This window comes from Myotis myotis, unplaced genomic scaffold (genome assembly GCF_014108235.1).
Source record: "Myotis myotis isolate mMyoMyo1 unplaced genomic scaffold, mMyoMyo1.p scaffold_m19_p_11, whole genome shotgun sequence".
NCBI lineage: Eukaryota > Metazoa > Chordata > Mammalia > Chiroptera > Vespertilionidae > Myotis > Myotis myotis.
Window position 1 is genome coordinate 71972863 of NW_023416315.1, and position 20235 is coordinate 71993097.

General features: G+C 39.5%; 1 protein-coding gene across 4 annotated transcripts in view; it reads right to left on the reverse strand.

The window, feature by feature from the left end:
• Nucleotides 1–20235, reverse strand: part of CFTR (CF transmembrane conductance regulator) — a 208143-nt gene that overhangs the window by 147349 nt on the left and 40559 nt on the right. For 3 of the 4 annotated variants that reach the window (XM_036328866.1, XM_036328867.1, XM_036328868.1), the window contains exons 2-4: nucleotides 18126–18236; nucleotides 15277–15385; nucleotides 1210–1425 (exon numbers count right to left, since the gene is read on the reverse strand). In XM_036328866.1, the coding sequence (XP_036184759.1) occupies nucleotides 1210–1425; nucleotides 15277–15385; nucleotides 18126–18236 (436 nt within the window). Of the gene's footprint in view, nucleotides 1–1209; nucleotides 1426–15276; nucleotides 15386–18125; nucleotides 18243–20235 lie in introns of those variants that run through there. The other variant, XM_036328869.1, reaches the window with a different exon arrangement.

Genomic DNA, 20235 nt, shown 5'->3' on the forward strand with positions numbered 1-20235 from the left:
CAGATCCATGACCCTTATAAGCCGCTTAAGTAAAGGTTTTACATTGAGAGAATAAAACAGAGAATAAGGGTAAGGCAGTATCCAAATGATTCAACCTAATGACTTGGTAGATATAATCAGTCACATATGGTCTTGAATCATGTTGTTGAAAACACATGTTACTGAAATTATCTTAAATTGTGTTTGCAAGGTAGCTACATCTTAATCTGAACTTACCTAAACCATGCTTCAGCAACTTGGGTTCTTGTCTGGACAGTACACACAACCAGAAAAGGTTCTTACGGTTGCCATCCAAGTGCTGTTCTAAAATATTTTGATTTGCAGAACTCACAGAATGACAAAAATCTAACTCAAAATAAGACAGTGGGTAGGTGAATACACCACTGTGTCATAACTAGTTAAGATGAAAACTTTCAGTGCTTAGATTATCATTAACAATTACATATTATATTCTTATTGTGTTGTTTTAAATATATTTTTTTAATTTCAGAGAGGAAGGGAGAGGAAGAGAGAGCTAGAAACATCAATGATGAAAGAGAATCATTGATTGCTTGCCTCTTGCATGCTCCCCTCTCCCCCATTGGGGATGGAGCCTGCAACCCAAGCATGTGCCCTGACCTGGAATTTAACCATAACCTTCTGATAGGTTGATGCTTAACCAACCACTGGGAAACACCAGCCAGGCAATATATTCTTATTGAACACAAGCATGCATGGCATTTTGTATAAAACAGTATTTTGTCAACAATGGGGCCTTGACTTACGAGTTTAATTCGTTCCGAGACAGAGCTCGTTAAGGAGCTCGTTAACTCAAATTACTCTATCAACTTAATGCAAAAAATCGGCCAAGAGACAGCTGGTATCTCAAAAAACTCGTTAGTCGGGACACTCATAAGTCAAGGCCCCACTGTAACTTATGCAGATGGTAAGAATCATTTTAATGGGGAGCCATAGATTCCAAAAAATGATGACATGACTAGTGAAAAAAAACAAGAATGAAACTATACTATAGGCAGTTTATAGAAGGTGTTCAATAATTATTAAAGTGAATTAAATTATCAAAGGGAATTTGAAACATTAATTATTGCTGCCACTTATTTCACAGACTTATGAAATTGATTTCAGCATGTATCCCTAATTTGTACCCACATGGCATTTAAACCATGATGCTACTCCATGTAACATGGAGACTAAGCAAGGAAATATTACCTTCTTATAAATCAAACTAAACAAAGCTATCCTCATTTGCATTCCAATGTGATGAAGGCCAAAAATGGCTGGGTGCAGGAGCAGCATCCTCAGGATAAAAAGAAGGCATAATCCTATGCCCAGGTAAATCGCAATGGAGCGTTCCACCTTATTATCTGGATCATAGGAAGCTATGATTCTTCCCAGTAAGAGAGGCTGGACTGCTTTGGTGACCTCCTGGAAAAGAGAACAAACAGAGAAATGAAATTTTATTCCCCTTTCATAAAATATCCTCACAATTTCAACACAGGAAGTTTTTATCTTTAGAGGAGAACTTAAAATTGCTACACAAAGAACCATGTCATATGTGGTAGAGAAAACGAAAGACAGAAATATCGATGTAAGAGAAACACATCGATTGGTTGCCTCCTGCACAACCCAGATACATGCCCTTGACTGGAATCGAACCCAAGACCGTTTGGTCTGCAGGATAACGCTCTATCCACTGAGCTAAACCAGTTAGGACATATGTGAAATTCTTGCTATTGCTTTTAATATCTTTATACTTAAACTCCGTGTCATTGTGTCACCATTACATTTTTCCAATAGACCCATTTGCTGAATTGTTCTTCAGTTGCAATTTATAATAAAATAAATGAAAGGTGTGTTACTCTGATTTAGACATCTATTCTACATATTGTCATTAATGAATTAGTTAGTTGTCATCTGGCCAAAAGAAGGCACACTCATCCCTTGAACAACAATAGCTATTCCACAAAAACACTGGTAATATTACTCTGGGAGGGTGCATGGTCATAGAAAAAAATGCAGTTTATTTTCGGTAGAGAAAATTCCAGTAATAGGACCATCTGCCAACATCAAACCAACACAAATCTCACAACATGGAACTGCTAATATTCAAGGGTAAAATCAGCATTCCAACCCCCGCCCTTTAGTTTTTCCTACTCTGTTTTGAGCAGCATGTTCTCTAATATTTACAATGGAACCATTAACAGATATCACCTGATTTTTTTATTTGGAAGGGAAAACAATGGTATTTGATACCTAGTTGAGTCTTTGAAGTACAGTCCTTTACAAAAATCATCCCTGTAATGACTGGGAGAAACATCATCCTACATTCTTGGCATGTGAAGGCTGTGTGTACACTATTGGTCAGATTACTTTCAGAGACGCAAGAAATGTCCCAATAAGGCACCATAGAAAATAGTGCAAGCAGGCTGAGGCTTGAATGTAATAAGAAGGAATATAAATTTACCTGAAAATTTGATCAAATATTTCATTACTTTTTATCAGACACAAATCAAAATGGAATTTGCTTAATGGTTCACTAGAATAACAGAAGAAGACAGATACAAATGTTTAAAACAGCATGACAGTGAAATGAATACTGAATTCAGAGTCATGAAACCCACATGCTTATCCCTGCATGTTACCTACACTCTTTGCCAACTTAGCCTAGTCACTTCCCTTCTCTGGATGGTTTCCTCACCGAAAAACTGAGTGGTGGAGCAAGCTGGTCTTGCAGGTCCCCTTCAGTGCGAGCATCTCTGATTTTATGGCCTGAGTCAGGGGTGTTTCCTGGCACAGGCTGAGGATTTCTTGGGCAATTGGCCTGCCCCACATCCTGCCACCATAGAGGTGTTTTCTACTCAGGGGGATACAAGTCTGAACAATGTTGATGTCAGAAGACCAAGTGCCTAGAGAACAGCACAAGTAATTGCATTCCTGGTGGGAATTCTCTTGAGTCTCAGTTTAGCTGAGTCTCCCGGAGAAAAATTAAGAAGCCTGAAAATAACTCCTTGGAGATATATCTGGTCTCTCATGGGATCATCCAGACCAAAGCTTAAAGTCACTGTGAATCTAAATCCTTTAGCAATTCTGTTCTGCCTGCATACCCAGGACAGGACCAGATGTTTCTAGATAGAAAGTCTGCTGGATATTCAGACCATGAAAGAAAGTTTGATGAAAATAGAAAACTTGGTTCAGGCTTGCAATTACCTTAAATGAAATAACACCAAGATAACTTTACCTTGAAAATTGTAATTCCAAATGCAAAGCACACTGTTTCTAACACAAATAGAATGATTAATTGAAAAACTTACAAATTTATATTATTTTCTATTGTATGTAGTCAGTAAAATCATCATCATCTCAACTTACTTTAAATATACTTTATGTATTAATCCCAGGAATACTAGGACCTTATGTGAGAAGTATTGAGAAGTTAAGATTTTTTAATATTGAGAAGTAAATTAATAGCATACCAAAAGTCTACAGAAGAAACTATGGTTATCTCAATAACAACTATAAAGGAATCTGATAAATTTCAGTATCTGTTTCTGATAATCTATATACATTGAGTGGCCAGATTATTATGACCACCTGACGTTTGTAGGCAAATTAGCTATAATTTCACGCTGAAGTTGCTAGAGGGCCAGACCATTATAAATAGGGCCAGACCATTATAAATAGGCAGGTTGTTTACCACGACAGTTATCCAAGCACAGGAACACAAGGATTGGACAGTCGAGCATTGGAAAAAAGTCATGTGGTCTGATGAATCACATTTCCAGTTAATCATGCAGATAGCAGAGTGAGAATTTGGTGGAAACAGCATGAAAGCATGCACCCCTCACTCATGAGTACGACCCTTCAAGCTGGTGGGGGCTGGTTTGGGGCATGTTTTCCTGGCATGATTTGGGCCCTTTAATTCGTGTGGAACAACGTCTGAATAGCACAACATACCTAAGTATCGTTGCAGATCAAGTTCATCCTATCATGTTTATGGCATATCCCAATGGAGATGGCTTCTTCCGACAAGACAATGCACCATGCCATGGTGCTCGTATTGTGCAGGAGTGGTGTCAAGAACATGAGGGAGACTTTACCTTGCTTAGGTGGCCCCCACAATCACCAGATCTCAATCCAATTGAGCATTTGTGGGACAAAGTTAAAAGAGCCATCAGGCAGCTGGTTCCACAACCATCAAATCTCACAGAACTGAACAATGCTATTCATCAGGCATAGTGTCAGATTCCTCGTGTCACCTTTCAACATCTCGTGGAGTCAATGCCAAGAAGAATCACCATAGTATTGAAGGCAAAAGGTGGCCAAACAAAGTACTGATGGGGTGGTCATAATAATCTGGCCACTCAGTGTATATACAAGGCTAAGTGTCCGACTGGCCAGTACATATGACGCGCACTGGCAATTTAAAAATAAACGTTGACTCGTGCACGATACATATAAAACTCTTGCTGGCTCCAATCACATGCATGTTTTAATTTTATGATACTATATTATATATACTATTTTCACATGTAATTTTTTGCAGTAATGTAATTACCACACAAATCTTTCTTCTAATTAATTCCCTTTCAATGTGCACAAATCTGTGCACAGGGCCATTAGTGTTCTGAATAAACTCAAATATTAAGATAATAGAGGCCCAGTGCATGAAATTCGTGCACTGGAGGGAGGGTCCCTCAGTCCGTCCTGTGCCCTCTCACAGTCCAGGACCCTCTGGGGATTAGGACTAAGTTGTCAGTCAGACATCCTTAGCACTGCTGCAGAGGCGAAAGAGGCTCCCGCCACCACTGCTATGCTCGCCAGCCGTGAGCCCAGCTTCTGGTTGAGAGGTACTCCCCATGTGGGAGCATGCTGACCATGAGGTGGCAGCTCCTGCATTGAGCGTCTGCCCCCTAGTGGTCAGTGCACATCATAGCAACTGGTCGTTCAATTGATTTGCATATTAGCCTTTTATTATATAGGACTAGAGGCCCTATGCACGAAATTCGTGCAAGCGGCTCAGCCCTCACAGCCCTGGCTTCGTCCAGAAGGTCGTTCCACTGTTCAGACATCTAGCCTAATTAGCATATTACACTTTTATTATTACAGATTTCATTAACCTGAGAAAAAATTCTCCTTCAAAACCACAATCAATTGTTGTTAATAAAACTTTGAATCTTGGCTTTAGAGTCAAATCAATGCAAACAATAGCAATACTGGCTAATAGTACAATAACATTATTTCTGTAACTTTTTGCTAATATAGTTCAAAAAGAAAAACAACTGAGGTATGAATATTGGAAAGGGGTAGTAAAAGTATCAGTATCAGCATAGTATGTGATTGTCCATAGAACAAATTTTAGTGAATCAAGAGTTTAAAAGGTAGAGATTTAAAAAATATTTATACTAAGAAAATAGATTCCTACATGTCAAGCATAATGATCAATTAAATAAGTATCCCATTTATAGCAATAATATAACAAAAATGCATTGTAGATATCAATAATTAATAAATATATATCTAGAAATATATTTTAAAATACATTACTAAGAAATATTTTTTAAATCTCAAATAAATAAAAACTTTAAAGCTTTCTAAAAAGAAAAACTGTTGCAAAGATTACAAACTCCTTCAAGTTATTTTATAAGATTATGCAGTCTTCATCAGAATTCCAAGTAGTTTTTGGAAGAGAACTTTTACACCATAAGAGCATAGGTGCTCTATCTTAGTTCTTACCAATCTCAACACCATGCACAGTACCTAGCACAGAATATTCACTGAGCGTGTATTTGTAGAATAAATGGGTAAAATGATTCTAATGCCCTAACCAGTTTGGCTCAGTGGATAGACTGTTGGCCTGCAGACTGAAAGGTCCCAGGTTTGATTCCGGTCAAGGGCATGTATCTTGGTTGTGGGCACATCCCCAGTAGGTGCGCAGGAGGCAGCTGATTGATGTTTCTCTCTCATCAATGTTTCTAACTCTCTAACCCTCTCCCTTCCTCTCTGTAAAAAAAAATCAATAAAATGTATTTAAAAAAATAAAAATAAAGAATGTTAAAAAAAATTATTCTAATTTTCTTTTTTTTAATGAGAGACTAATAAACATTTGAGGAATAAGAATAATGTGTGAGAGGGCTTACATTATAAATATCAAATCATATTATACAACTATAATAACATATGGCATGAGAAAGAAATAGATTAATTCATTTGAAAAGTCCCAAAAACTGGTTCAAGTACACTTAATAATTAATATGGAATAAAATATGGCATTTTAATTCAGTGATTAGATTTATTTTAAATAATTATTTGTTAATTCCAGTTAATGTACAATATTATATTACTTTCAGGTGTACAACTCAGTGATTAGATATTTATGTAACTTATGAAGTTATAAATCTAGTACCCATCTGACAGCATACATAGTTATTACATTATTGACTCTATTGCCTATGCTGTACTTTACATCACCATGACAATTCTGTAACTACCAATTTGTGCTTCTTAATCCCTTCACCCTTTTTCTCTCATGCCCCCAAATCCCCTCCCATCTAACAACCATCAAAATGTTCTCTGTATCTATGAGTCTGTTTCTGTTCTGCTTGTTCATTTGTTTTTTAGGTTCCACATATAAGTGAAATCATATGGTATTTGTCTTTCTCTGTCTGACTTCTTTCACTCAGCACTAAACCCTATAGGTCCATTCATGTTCTTGCAAAAGGCAATGTTTTTATTCTTTTATATAGCTGAGTCATGTTTCATTGTATATACGCACCACTTCTTCTTTATCAATTTACCTATACATGGACACTTAGGTTGCTTCCATATTGTGGCTATTGTAAAAAAATGTTGCAATGACCTATGGATGTATATGTCTTTTCAATTTAGTGTTTTGGGTTTCTTCAGATAAATACTCAGAAGCGGGATTGGTGTGTCTTTCTTTGTCTCTTGTTATATACCTCGTTTTAAAGTCTATTTGTTGTTGCTTACATTTTCATGAAATACCTTTTTCCATCTGTTTACTTTCAGTCTCTGTGTGTCTTTTGATCTAAAATAAGTCTTGTAGAGAGCATAAGGTTCTTGTTTTGTTGTCCCTTTTGGCACCATGTCTTTTGATTGGAGAATTTAATGCATTTTAATTTAATGCATTTGGTTAATAGATATGTATTTATTATTTCATGATTCATATGTTTTTATCTTTTTTCTTCTTTAACATTTCTTGTTGAACTGGTTTGGTGGTGATAAACTCCTTTAGCATTTTCTTGTCTGGGAAGCTCTTTATGTCTCCTTGGATTCTAAATAATAGTGCTGCTGGGTAGAGTAATCTTGGTGGTAGGTACCTGGTTTTCATCATTTTTAATATGGCCTGAAAAGTTTCTCTTGAAAAATCAGCTGACAGTCTTATGTGATCGCCTCACAGGTAATTGCTTTTTTTCTTACTACTTTTAGGACTTTCTCTTTGTTGTTCATCTTTGGCATTTTAATTATGATGTGTGTAGGTGTGGGCCTCTTCGGTTTCATCTTGTTTAAGATTCTCTGTGCTTCTTGGACTTGTATGTCTATTTCCTTCACCAGGTTAGGGAAGTTTCCCATCGTAACTTTCTAAAGCAAGTTGTTTTGTTTTGTTTTTAATATATTTTTATTGATTTCAGAGAGGAGGGAGAGGGAGAGATAGAAACATCAATGATGAAAAAAAAATCATTGGTCACTGCCTGAACGCCCTCTACTGGGGACCAAGCCCACAACCCAGGCATATGCCCTTGATAGGAATTGAACCTCAGACCTTTCAGTCTGTAGGCTGACACCATCCACTGAGCCAAAGCAGCCAGGGCTCTAAAATAAGTTTTTAATTCCTTGTCATTTCTCTTCTCCTTCCAGCACCCCATGGTGCAAACATTGATATGACTGAAATTTTCCCAGAGACTCCTTAAACTATCCTCATTTTTAAATATTTATTTATCTATCTATCTATTTATTTATTTATTTATTTATTTATTTATTTATTTTTGTGTTCTGATTGGGTGTTTTTCCCTTCCTTATCTTACAAATCATTGATTTGGTCCTCTGCTTCATCTACTCTACTGTTGATTTCTTGTAATGTATTCTTAATTTCTGATGGGTCATTTTTGTTTTCTACTTCTATTTTTTTAAGTATTTTATTTTTTTAAATATATTTTATTAATTTTTTTTTTTTTACAGAGAGGAAGGGAGAGGGATGGAGAGCTAGAAACATTGATGAGAGAGAAACATCGATCAGCTGCCTCCTGCACACCCCCTACTGGGGATATGCCCGTAAGCAAGGTACATGCCCTTGACCGGAATTGAACCTGGGACTCTTCAGTTGGCAGGTCGATGCTCTATCCACTGAGCCAAACCAGTTAGGGCTCTACTTCTATTTTTATGTTTCCTATCTCTTTGTCAATGTTTTCAGAAAGTTCATAGAGTATCTTTATAACCAATGTTTTCAACTCTGCATCTAGCAGATTGCTTGTCTCCATTTTATTTAGGTGTTGCTGTGCTGTTTTTTCTGGAATTTTGTTCTGTTTTCATTTGGGACATGTATCTGTCTCCTCATTTTGGCTACCTTGCTGTATATGTTTCTATGTATTAGGTAGAGCTGCTATGTCTTCCAGTCTTAGTAGAGTGACCTCGTATAGTAGGTGTCCTACAGGGCCCAGTGGCACAGCCTCCTCAGTCACCTGAGTTGGGTGCTTCAAGTACGCATCCTGTGTAAGCTGTGTACACACTCCTGTTGTAGTTGACCTTGACTGCTGTTGGCACCTCAATAAGAGGGATATACCCCGAGGCTGATCAGCTGCACGAACTTGCTAAGACTGCAACAGAGGAGCTGCCGTGCAGAGACTGATTCAATGGAGCAGAACTTGCTTTTTAGCAGAGATCTGGTGCCAAATGAGTGTCTCTTGAGTGTGTCATTCATGAAGGTGCTTGGGTGGTGCGCTTCAGCCTGAAGCAGTCCAGGAGGTGTGCTAGCTCTAGGGCTACCCAGATATTGCAGGCCAAAGTCAGCTGCCACCTGTGTCCTGCCCAGCTTAGCTACAGAGCAATCTGCAGATGGCTCCTATTTTTGCTGGCTTGGAGGTGGCCAGGAGAGGCCAAGCTGTGAATTAAGGCTGGCTGCCACTAGTGTCGGGCATGGGGTTACTTAGAAGCACAGGGCACCTGGAGACCAAATGCTGCTTGTTTGGGGTTCATGGACCTTTGAGAGATTTCAGGAAAGTCTACAGCATGAGCCAAGACAGGCTGTTTGTATGAGAAAACCACTGGAAATAGCTTGAATGAGCCCTAAAGTTGGGTGGGGCAAGATATCAGGGAATCACCTGCTCAGGGAAAATGGTGTTAGGCTAATGGAGACTCAGATATGGTGACAGCCTGCAGGCTCTGTCGGGGGAATGCTGACCTAAGAAACAATGGCCTCTGACAGTACTTCTATTGGAGAAAGCTGGCCTTCTAGCCTTCAACCTGAAGCCAGACAATTCAGTTCCTCCTCCTACATCCCTGCTGCCTTTTGGGCTGCTGCCCAATGGCTAAAGCTCAGAGTGAGCCCGAGTACGTCTGTGCATGGGTCATTTGAGAGGCATGCCCGAGACTATAGAAGTGCTCCATCTCACTTAGCCACAATCCCTGCTGGTTTATGCAATCAGAAGTTATGGGGACTTCTCTTCCTGGCACTGGAACCCTGGGGCTGGGCCCAACAGCCAAGATATCCCTCCTGGTTTTTAATCACCAACCATGAATGTGGGACGGGCCCATTTTGCTTCTCTTCCACTCCTACCAGTCTCAACATGGCTTCTGTATATTCTTAGTTATAGGACTTTGGTTCAGCAAGATTTCAGGTGGTTATGAATGATGGTTGTTCTGTAGTTCAGTTGCAATTTTGATGTGGTTGTCAGAGGATGCAAATACCACAACTACCATCTTGACCAAATGAAATTAGATTTAATGCATAAAAGTAATTTCACCCAAGTTGCACTGACATGTATCTCAATTTGATGATGGAAATATGTCCAGAGCTGCCTAGGAATCGAGAATATTTTTGAGTGAATGCCGGTGAATTTCTTATCATAATAAATATGTTGTGATAACCATATTCTCTCAGTAATCTGCTTACACAATTCTGTCACATTGGCTTCCTCTGTTTACCCTTAATTGAGTCTCACAGAGCCAGTTTCAACAGCCAGTTTGTTTTCTATGCTGGGAGCCTTAGATATTAAAGACAATGTTGAATCTGGCTGCTAAGCCAAATGGAGAAAAACAAGTACATAGTTAATGATGAGAGGCCGTAGCTAATATGATTTAAAATTACATCAACATTGCAGAGAGACTAGCTCCTCATGATGACATTTCCTTTTTTCTTAAGCTTTCATGGTCAACAGCAAATGGTACAGTACTGTTTCAATCAGTACTGAAACCAATCAAACATTATACCACAGCTATCCTGATTTAGAGGGATATATAGGCCATTTTGAAAGTAAGTCTACCCTTTACCAAGAATAGTGTTATAGCAACTTCAAGAATCCCTGTTCATTTCATAAAACTTAAAAATTACTAAGATGTCACACACAAAGGAAATAAGGAATGCCCAGAAAAAAAAACACTGTAAGTAGTGAGGCATTGGGATAATTTTTTTAAAAGAATAGAGGTCTTATTATAATGTCTACATTTTCACCCCTTCTTTTCTCCCTGTAAGCAACAACACCAAATAGAGTTCTGCGATCAGATGCCCTGAAAAGCTACACTCATTTTAACCACCTCAGTAGTTATGTAAATTCTCTAAGCCTTACAGTTTTCAACACTTTACTTAAAACTGAATGGCTTCAACGAGGCGGCGTTTTCTCTGTGACAAGGGTGAGCCACTGCCAATGTTAATTTTCTTCTCCATGCCTTTTCAGCATATACATTTCAGCTGCTATGCCATTGATTCTTTTCCTCGTCAATACTCTGTTCCTTTTGCAAATAAACTTTGCCCTTCAAATGTGCTGCCGGTTGCAGACCTCTAGCCCAGGGCTCAGGTTAGCTTGGGAGCACCTCTCCCCTCACTCTCACCCAGGAAAGGATTTAGGATTCCTTTTGCTGAGATATTTTTAAACTTTAGAAGTTTAAGAATAAGTCAGTCCTCCATACCCACTCCATTCTACTACTCGTTAATTTTGCTTGTAAGTTTGATCCTTGGCGCTGCTGGCTCTTGGGTGGATTCCATACTGTGCTTTCCCTAAGTGTAAGTAAGTGAGAAGATTCTAGTTGGTTCTCGTGCTTTCTGCTGTGAACTCTCTTCAGATTTGCCCCTGAGGTGGCCTAGGAAGAATCCTCAACCTTAAAGCTTCTGATAACCTGTGTCTCCTGAGAAGGTGCAAAGAAACTCAGCAGACTCAAGACCGGTTACTAGAGTCAACGTTCTGTTGAGAACCTAAATACAACCATTACAGATATAGTTATGCAGCAAGTGTAATCTGAAGTAGTAGAAGGATCACACGCTTTGGGGCTATCATTCAAATTTACCATATGCATGACTTTAAGAAAGTCATGTAATTTCCCTGATTCTCAATTTCCTTTTCTGTATTTTAGATTTCTTAAGAGAATCAAGTGAAATAATCTGCATAAAGGGCTTAATGCTGACCTGGAACAGATTAGGTGCAATAAATATTAAACCATAGCATGTTCATTCTGGGGTCTGTGTACACAAGGCCAAAAAATAATGTCAGTAAAGATGTTTGTGTATCATCTATTCTTTCATACTTAAGTAAGTGCTTTTGTTCACAAGGAACATTAGGCTGGTGGATAAATTATTTCACAAGCCAGAGAATAAAAGGAGCTTGATAAATAGGCCTCTCTCCCGTTTTCTATTCATATATGCTTATGTTAATTACTAGGAGTAGCATGTGATAGAGAACATGACTAGAAAAAATGTTTAATTTCACCACAATCTTAGTTATAATGTAACACTTGTTTGAAGTATTTTTTTATTTCAATCCAATAATGATTTATTGAGAAAGTTATATTCTTATATGATACGACCAGAGTGAATTATACTTTTATAAACTAATTCAAATATATAGAATATAGTCATTGAAGCAATCAAATTCTCCATTTTCTAGTAGGAATATAAATTAAATAGTCTGAAAACTATCCTATCTAATAAAAGAGAAACATGGTAATTAGCGTACGACCTCTACCCTTCCCATTGGCTAATCAGGGCGATATGCAAATTAACTACCAGCCAGGATGGCGGCCGGCAGCCAGGCAACTTAAAGCGAACATGAGGCTTGCTTGCTTTAGTGACGGAGGACTCCAACGTTCCCCGCCTGCTGCTCCCGGCCTCTGAGCTGCAACTCTAAACAACTATGTTACAAATATAGAAGCTAACCAAAACCCCAGAAACCTGCTTTAGTCGGCCGGGCTTCAGCCAGCAGGATCGCAACATTGTTTCAAATACAGAAGGTAAACAAAGGCCAGAACCTGCTTTCAGCAGCGGAGGCCTAAGGGCTGGAGCCAAGCCTCAGAGCTAAAGCTGGCCCAGAATAAAAAAAAAAGAAAAAAAGGAGAAGTTGGGAGCTTCAGTCACCTGCCAGCCTGAAAACAGCCCTCAGCCCCTCACCCAGACTGGCCAGGCAACCCAGTGGGGACCCCCACCGTGAAGGGTGTGTGACCAGCTGCAAACAGCCATCAGCACCTCACCCAGGCTGGCCAGGTACCCCAGTGGGGACCCCCACCCTGATCCGGGACACCCTTCAGGGCAAACCAGACGGCCCCCACCCGTGCACCAGGCCTCTATCCTATATAGTAAAAGGGTAATATGCCTCCCAGCACCGGGATCAGCGGAGCCGCGAGGCCTTCCGGCACCGGGATCAGCATGACAGGGGGCAGCGCCCAAACCCCCTGATAGCCCTGTGGCTCTGTGTGTGACAGCGGGTGGGGCCACAACCTCCCTATCGGCCCTGCTCTGTTCGTGACAGGGGAAGGCGCCCCAACCCCCTGATCAGCCCTGCTCTGTGCCTGATAAGGGGGAGCTCCCCAACCCCCTGATTTCCCTGTGGATCTGTGTGTGACAGGCTGCGGTGCCCCAACCCCCTGATCGGCCCTGCTCTGTGTGTGACAGGGTCCGGTGCCCAAACCCCCTGATCGGCCCTGCTCTGTGTGTGACAGGGTGCGGCGCCCCAACCCCTGCCCCCCACGGGCCCTGCTCTGTGTGTGACGGGGTAGAGCCATAACCTCCCAATCGGCCCTGCCTTGAGTGTGACAGTGGCGCGCCCCAACCCCCTGATTGGCCCTGCACTGTGGGTGATAGAGGTCGGCACCCCAACCGCCCCCCACAGGCCCTGCTCTGTGTGTGACGGGGCAGAGCCATAACCTCCCCATCGGCCCTGCCCTGAGTGTGACAGGGTGTGGCGCCCCAACCCCCTGATCCGCCCTGCTCTGTGTGTGACAGGGGGCGGTCCCCCAACTCCCCTATCGGCCCTACTCTGTAAGTGACAGGGAGGAGCTCCCCAACCCCCTGATAGGCCCTGCTCTGTGCATGATGGGGGGAGCTCCCCACCCCCCTGATCAACCCTGCTCTGTGCGTGACAGGGTATAGAGCCCCAACCCCCCTGATGGGCCCTGCTCTGTGCGTGACAGGGGGCAGTGCCCCAACCTCCTGATTGGCCCTGCTCTGTGCGTGACAGGGGGTGGTGCCGCAATCTCCCCATCGACCCTGCCTTGAGTGTGACGGGGGCGGTGCCCCAACCCCCCAATCGTCCCTACCCTGAGCGTGACTGAGGGTGGCAACCTCCCGATCCACCCTGCTCTGTGCATGACAGGGGCAGCGCCCCAACTCCCCAATCAGCCCTGCTCTGAGCCCGACCAGGGGCTGCACCTAGGGATTGGGCCTGCTCTCTGCCACCCGGGAGCAGGCCTAAGCCAGCAGGTCATTATCTTCCGAGGGGTCCTAGACTGTGAGAGGGCACAGGCTGGGCTGAGGGACCTCCCCTCCCCCCCGAGTGCACAAATTTTTGTGCACCAGGCCTCTAGTCAATACATAAATGTTTTAACAAAATAATTTTTAAAAATTAAGTCAATAGAACCGGGCGCTATGTATAAAATTGTTTCCCAAAGCTATGGGTGCTCTTATTGAGAAAAATTACCTCAAAGATATCTTAAAAGATAATGAATTCTTCAGTTATCTTATTCACATTTCTGAACAAATTATTTTCATCTCCAAACTGTTGATGGTTTGTATAGGAATACATAGATCATTAGGTAGGTAGATAGATAGATAGGTAGGTGGTTAGGTAGGTAGATAGGTAGATAGATAAATTTCAAAAGGCAGAAAAACTTTTCCAACAGATTATTTAGAGTAGCACAAAACCTTCTCAACATAAATGTGGTCAACTCTGTCAAGATAAGTTTTTCAATGTATTTTTCAATCTGGTGTGATGGCACTACAGATTCTTAAAACAATGCAATTGGTATGGCATCTCTTTGGGAGACTGCTAATTCTGCAAAGCATAACGCCAATATGAACACAAGTGCACTCACATGGTAGTTCACATCCCAAAGCAAATTTGTGCATAACTTTCCCTTCAAGACTAAATAAGTTTTCAATTTGCCATTGCCTTGTATGGGTTATAATCGAGGATTCAAAATGAGGCTCAGATGCCCTGGCTGGGTTGCTCATTGGTTGGAGCATCTCTCTCTCTCTCTCTCTCTCTCTCACACACACACACACACACACACACACACACACACACACAAAAGGTTGTGGTTTTCCACATACTGAGGTTGCATGTTTGATCCCCAGTCGGGGCACCCACAGGAGGCAACTAATAAATCTCTCTCTCTCTCTCTCTCTCTCTCTCTCTCTCTCTCTCTCTCTCTCCCCTCAGTTGGGGCACCCACAGGAGGCAAATAATAGATCTCTCTCTCTCTCTCTCACCCCCTTCCCCTCTCTCTCTCTCTAAAAAACCAATGAATATATCCTCAGATGAGGATAAAAAATGAGGCTCTAGTGATCAAAGTCACATATGACATCAGCTCAGGAATGTCCCAGATGGCACAAAGCCTGGCATTTTTAGGCACGGTGCTCTCTTCACATTGATAATGGTGTAGGAGACTAAGAAAACAAGAATACTTCACTGCCAAATTTTTACATTTTGTTATTTTTTGTTGAAACAATTTAGCATGAAGATATGATGTCAAAAAATTACAAACAGTCATATATGTCACTGGCTGAATTAGACCTAACAATTATTTTATCCATAATAAGCGTAGAAATGCCATCCTTACCCCTAAATATAATAAGATTCCATAGAACATAAATTTCCAGAAAAAGCATCGCCGGAGGGCATTAATGAGTTTGGGATTTTTCTTTGATGCCAGCTCTCTGTCCCATTCTCTGCAAAGGAATAAAATTGGGACCAATAAGGTGATTGTACAAATATTTGAGTTGTTTTATTTTCCTTAATATAGTTTTACTCACAAGGACATCCAAGAAGATTAACCAAGTGATTAAAGAGATAAAAATTTTGGAGAACTTCAAACACCAATGCTCAGTCAGATATTTGGCAGAATTCAATGCTCTACCCTGTATCAATTTTATTTGTTAAAGAAAGGTTCTGGGCTTCTTAAAAGCAACACAAAATGTAGACAATAAAGTATGACTTGTGAATAGACATTGCTATGATTGGAACAAGGAAAAAGATAAATAAGTATTTGTTTTTTTCTCCTTCACCTCTTGATTTTTACCTGTTAAGAATTGTAGTACATTTTATATAATTTAACCATCAAATAAAAAACAAGATAAGAAAGTCAAATGTATTTTTCTGTGGTTTAACATTAGAAAAACTTGTTAGTCTGTTTTTTAAATGTAGGGACATGACACAAGTATCATCAAAATTAATTGTCAACTAACTAAAGTCATTCTAAAGTAAGACTTTGTAAGATCAGGACAGAATCAAATTCCATATTTTCTAGCAGGAATATAAGTTAAATAGTCTGATAATTATTGATACATAAATGTTTTTGTTTTCTTTTAAGTGCTATAGGTTCATCAGCTGACTATAATTATTTTAAGTTATGCCACTACTTTCTATTAGTAAAAGCCCCTCTTTCTCTTCCTAAGCGGGTAAAATATGGTATCTCTAAATATTACCTTCACCTTCATTTTTAAACTGTAGAGATGAAAAGTTTCATGAACAACAGGCATGAACTAGATAAAAGCTTTGCATTTGACCAATGGCTATTCATGTAACTATCAATCTACTACTATTACAGGTGGTTCTAAGTTACTCCAAAGAAAGAACACATGACTGAGATTTGTAGGCAAGCTTGGTAGTCTCTGTACATGAACAATGGTTTTCCCCAGAAGCCTACTATCTATAATGCCTAATTACCTTATTTTATCTCTCTATTTCTCTACCTCTTCCTCACACACATGGAGCTTGCCTCCTATCCATATCATTCAGTGACTCACAACAAGGTAAATATGGAGGCAGACACAGCTTTCCTCCAAAGGAAGAGTCAGATGGAAAAGCCAAAGAAATGGTTTCAAGGTGGGAAGAAATATTTAACACTAAAGTCATGTAGAAAAATGTCATTATATTTGATAATTAAGAGGCCTCTGGTAACCCCGATCAGTGTGGTTTTAGGAACATGGTAAACATGGGAATCATATTTTAGGGAGCTGAGTTGTAAATAAAAGGTGAAGAAGTGAAAATACCAGGAGAGCAGAGAAATATTAGCTATGAAAGAAAAAGAAGAAAAAGAATGGAGGCAGTGACCTGAGGGAAAGGCAAGGTTGGGAACTTTTTCTTAATGGGTAGGACCTGAATAATTTGTAGCCCAAGAGAAGTTAGCAGATTTAGGAATTGGTCCTTTATCTTAAAAATGTGAATTTTTCTACTCCTACTGGCCTAACTCTTTGATTAAAATAAAGAAAAATAAGGTTGAATATCTTACTTTGCCTTAAAAATGTAAAAAAAAAAAAAAATGAAATGACTTTAATGACAATAATCAAATTGCAAGTCTACTCAACTTTATTTTGGTACAGTAGTTAGTAGCAAATTTTCATTTTTATGATTTTTATTTTATTTTATTGCCAACTCCCTCTCCCTTTCATTTGGTATCAGACCCCGTGCTGCTGGCACAAGACCCCATCTAGCTCATTCATGGGTTGTGGTTGGTCCAAGGAGTGAGCATGTGACTCAAGAGTCTCTGAAATTTTTCACATTTGGCCAAGGAGAAAGGGCTCTGTTCCCTGTGGTTTATAAAGATATTAGCTAAGAGTTCTGAAGACTCACTGCATGGAGGAAGCTCCTCTGAGAACATAAAACCAACACAAGGTATATACCATCAGCTGGTATTTCAGTCCCTGTTTCACTCAGTGCCTAAGGTTAGTTCTCCACCTGGGCCGCCAGACAGACCACAGGAGCCAATAAAGTCCTTCGTTGTATCTACTTATGCTAGTTAGTTGGGTTTCTCTCACTGGCAATCAAAGGGTTCTAACCAGTGCTCTTAGGAAAAGGGACTTCTTGTAACGGGAGAAACTGTTCCTGGGGGGGCTGGGAGTGCAGACATTGGTTTTACAATCCTGGCTCCATCAATCATTAACTGGCAAATTATATCACCTCTCTGAGCCTCAGTCTGCTCTTCTGTAAGACAGAGATAATAATGCTTTCATCCCACAGTGGCTGAGAGAGATACTATGGATGATGGCCAGTACATACTCAAAATCACGAAATTTTTATGTTTCTTTGCTATCCAATAGCCATTACCTTAAGATTTCATTTATACTCAAAATTTAAGATTTTGGAGGCAAATATACATACTTTCCTTCATATAGATGTTATTTAAGTCTTTAAAAATATCCATCTAATGTTCTTTAAAGACAGATAACATCTCATATTTCTAATATGTGGAATATGTATTTTTCAGAAAAAAGAAATAATTTCTCATGAAAATGTTTTCTTCCATCATATCACTGTTTAATTCCTAATTGATCCAAACTTCAGAAAGAAAATAAGATGCTCCTATTTTAAATATGCTATTTTACACATTTAGCCCTCTAATATGTCAGTTCTGTAAATAATCAATATTAATTACTCTCTCCAATTAATAAGCAATGTACATGAACATACCTTTCTAATATTTCAGAGAGATTGTCAGCAGAATCAGCTGAAGAGATTTGGTATATGTCTGACAACTCCAGGCGCTGTCTGAACCCTTTCCACAAAATTGGTCCATTCCAACTAAAATAAAGAGAAAGAAAGATAGAAACATTTACTTGATTTGGTCTCTAATACAGACTTGGAATCTGATATCAGTTCAAATCTTCTAGCATGTGGAGAAGGGTGTACACAAACTGTAAATATGAATAACGTAAGTCAACATATACATAAATACCAGGGCTTCATATCTTATGGGACACATCTGTATAAAACACCCAGTACCTATGAAATAATGTGACTGTTGCTATGTAAGAAAAGGATCAAGAATGATGGTAGAATCCTTCCTAGAGGAAAAAAAAACTAATAAACATTTTGTATTAGAAGTATTCTTAAAACACACAGACACACAGCCCCCAAATAACCAGATATTTGGAGTTTATAATTGCTAAAATTTCTAAAGTCCAGTCTCTACCACCTCAAATATAAAATGATCTGTGAATGATAAGAAAGTAGACTCTCAATCAACACCCTTTAAGCCTTATACATGCATTACCACAGCACATGAAACTCAGCAATGAGCTATTTGTTTAATGAATTGACTATATATAGCTAGAGGGTTAATGAGTAGTCTCTATCAAATTGTTTAATTATCATGTCTGAATTAATATCTAAGGGTGGGGATCATAACTTTCTTGTATTTTATCTCCTTACCCTGCATCATAAATAACAATTTATGACAGAAACTAGTGAAGCTGGTATGGTAAATAATTAGGCAGGATACCCCGTTATTTTCAAGTACATTGTCTCTAACTATTATGGATAAGGCAGAATAATCTTCACAGAGATAAGAAAATATAAAAAGAAGAAGGAAAAGGAGGGTGAGGGAGGAAGAGAAATATAAAACAAAGAAATCATGTACAAAGAGAAATTCCTAAATAAAATTTGAGCATTGAGACTTTTCTTGAATGGAATTTCATTTACTGAAGAAAGGAAATGAACTTCCAAGTAGTGATCCCCAAACTCTTTCCCTTAGCATCTTTTTTCCCTTCAGAGATGTCTAAAACTTTGTGTCATTGAGACTTTGGTAATGTATCAAAATGCATGTTAGCCCCCAAAATCAAAAAGGTCCAGGTTTTTGCTTACAATTCCTTGGTCTCCAGCTTCTTTAATTGGCCCCTGCCTAAGTTCCTGATATTTCTACAACTTGTCCTTCCTTTAAAGGTAACTGAATTAGGGCCCAGTGTGAAGGCTAAGTCATTTCATCAACCATTTCTTGCTAATATATCAATGAATGACAATGGTTTATTATGTTACTTTTTCCCACTAACTTGCAATATTTGCATTCTTAACAAGAGCCTTAGCAAAAAGGATAATTAGTTTTTTGTCTTTATTGCCCAGTCCGATATATTGTTAATTATTCCTGGAGAACAACAATAAAAATAATTGGGAACCGTCTGAATATTGCAATTAAAGTAGTGGCATGACAATGCAATATTTGCAGTGGGCATGATCTAGAAAGTGATGTCACACCCACCTGGTGCCATCTTGGTATCAATCATTGCACTGGAAATAACCTTGGAAATATAGGTGGCAGTTAGGCTGTGAAAAATTTGCGACAGCAATTTAGGATATAAACTCCATCATGTTGATTATGAGTCTTTGTAAACTTAAACCAAAAAGTGAAAAAGTGAAGCAAGTGTTTACTACTAAAATACACACACACACACACACACACACACACACACACGTGTGTGTGTGTGTGTGTGTGTGTGTGTGTGTGTATAACACTTTCCAAGGAACTTTCACAAACATTACCACATTTTGATTTTAACTTTAAAATCTTGGTATGTAGCCTGGCCAGTGTTACTCGGTGGTTGAGTGTTGACCTATGAACCAGGAGGTCATAGTTCGATTCCTGGTCAGGTCACATGCCCAGATTGCAGGCTCGATCCCCTGGAGAGGGTGTGCAAGAGGAAGCCGATCAATGATTCTCTCTCAGCATTGATGTTTCTATCTCTCTCTCCCTCTCCCTTCCTCTCTGAAGTCAATTTAAAAAAATCTTTTTAGGTAGAACAAGTTG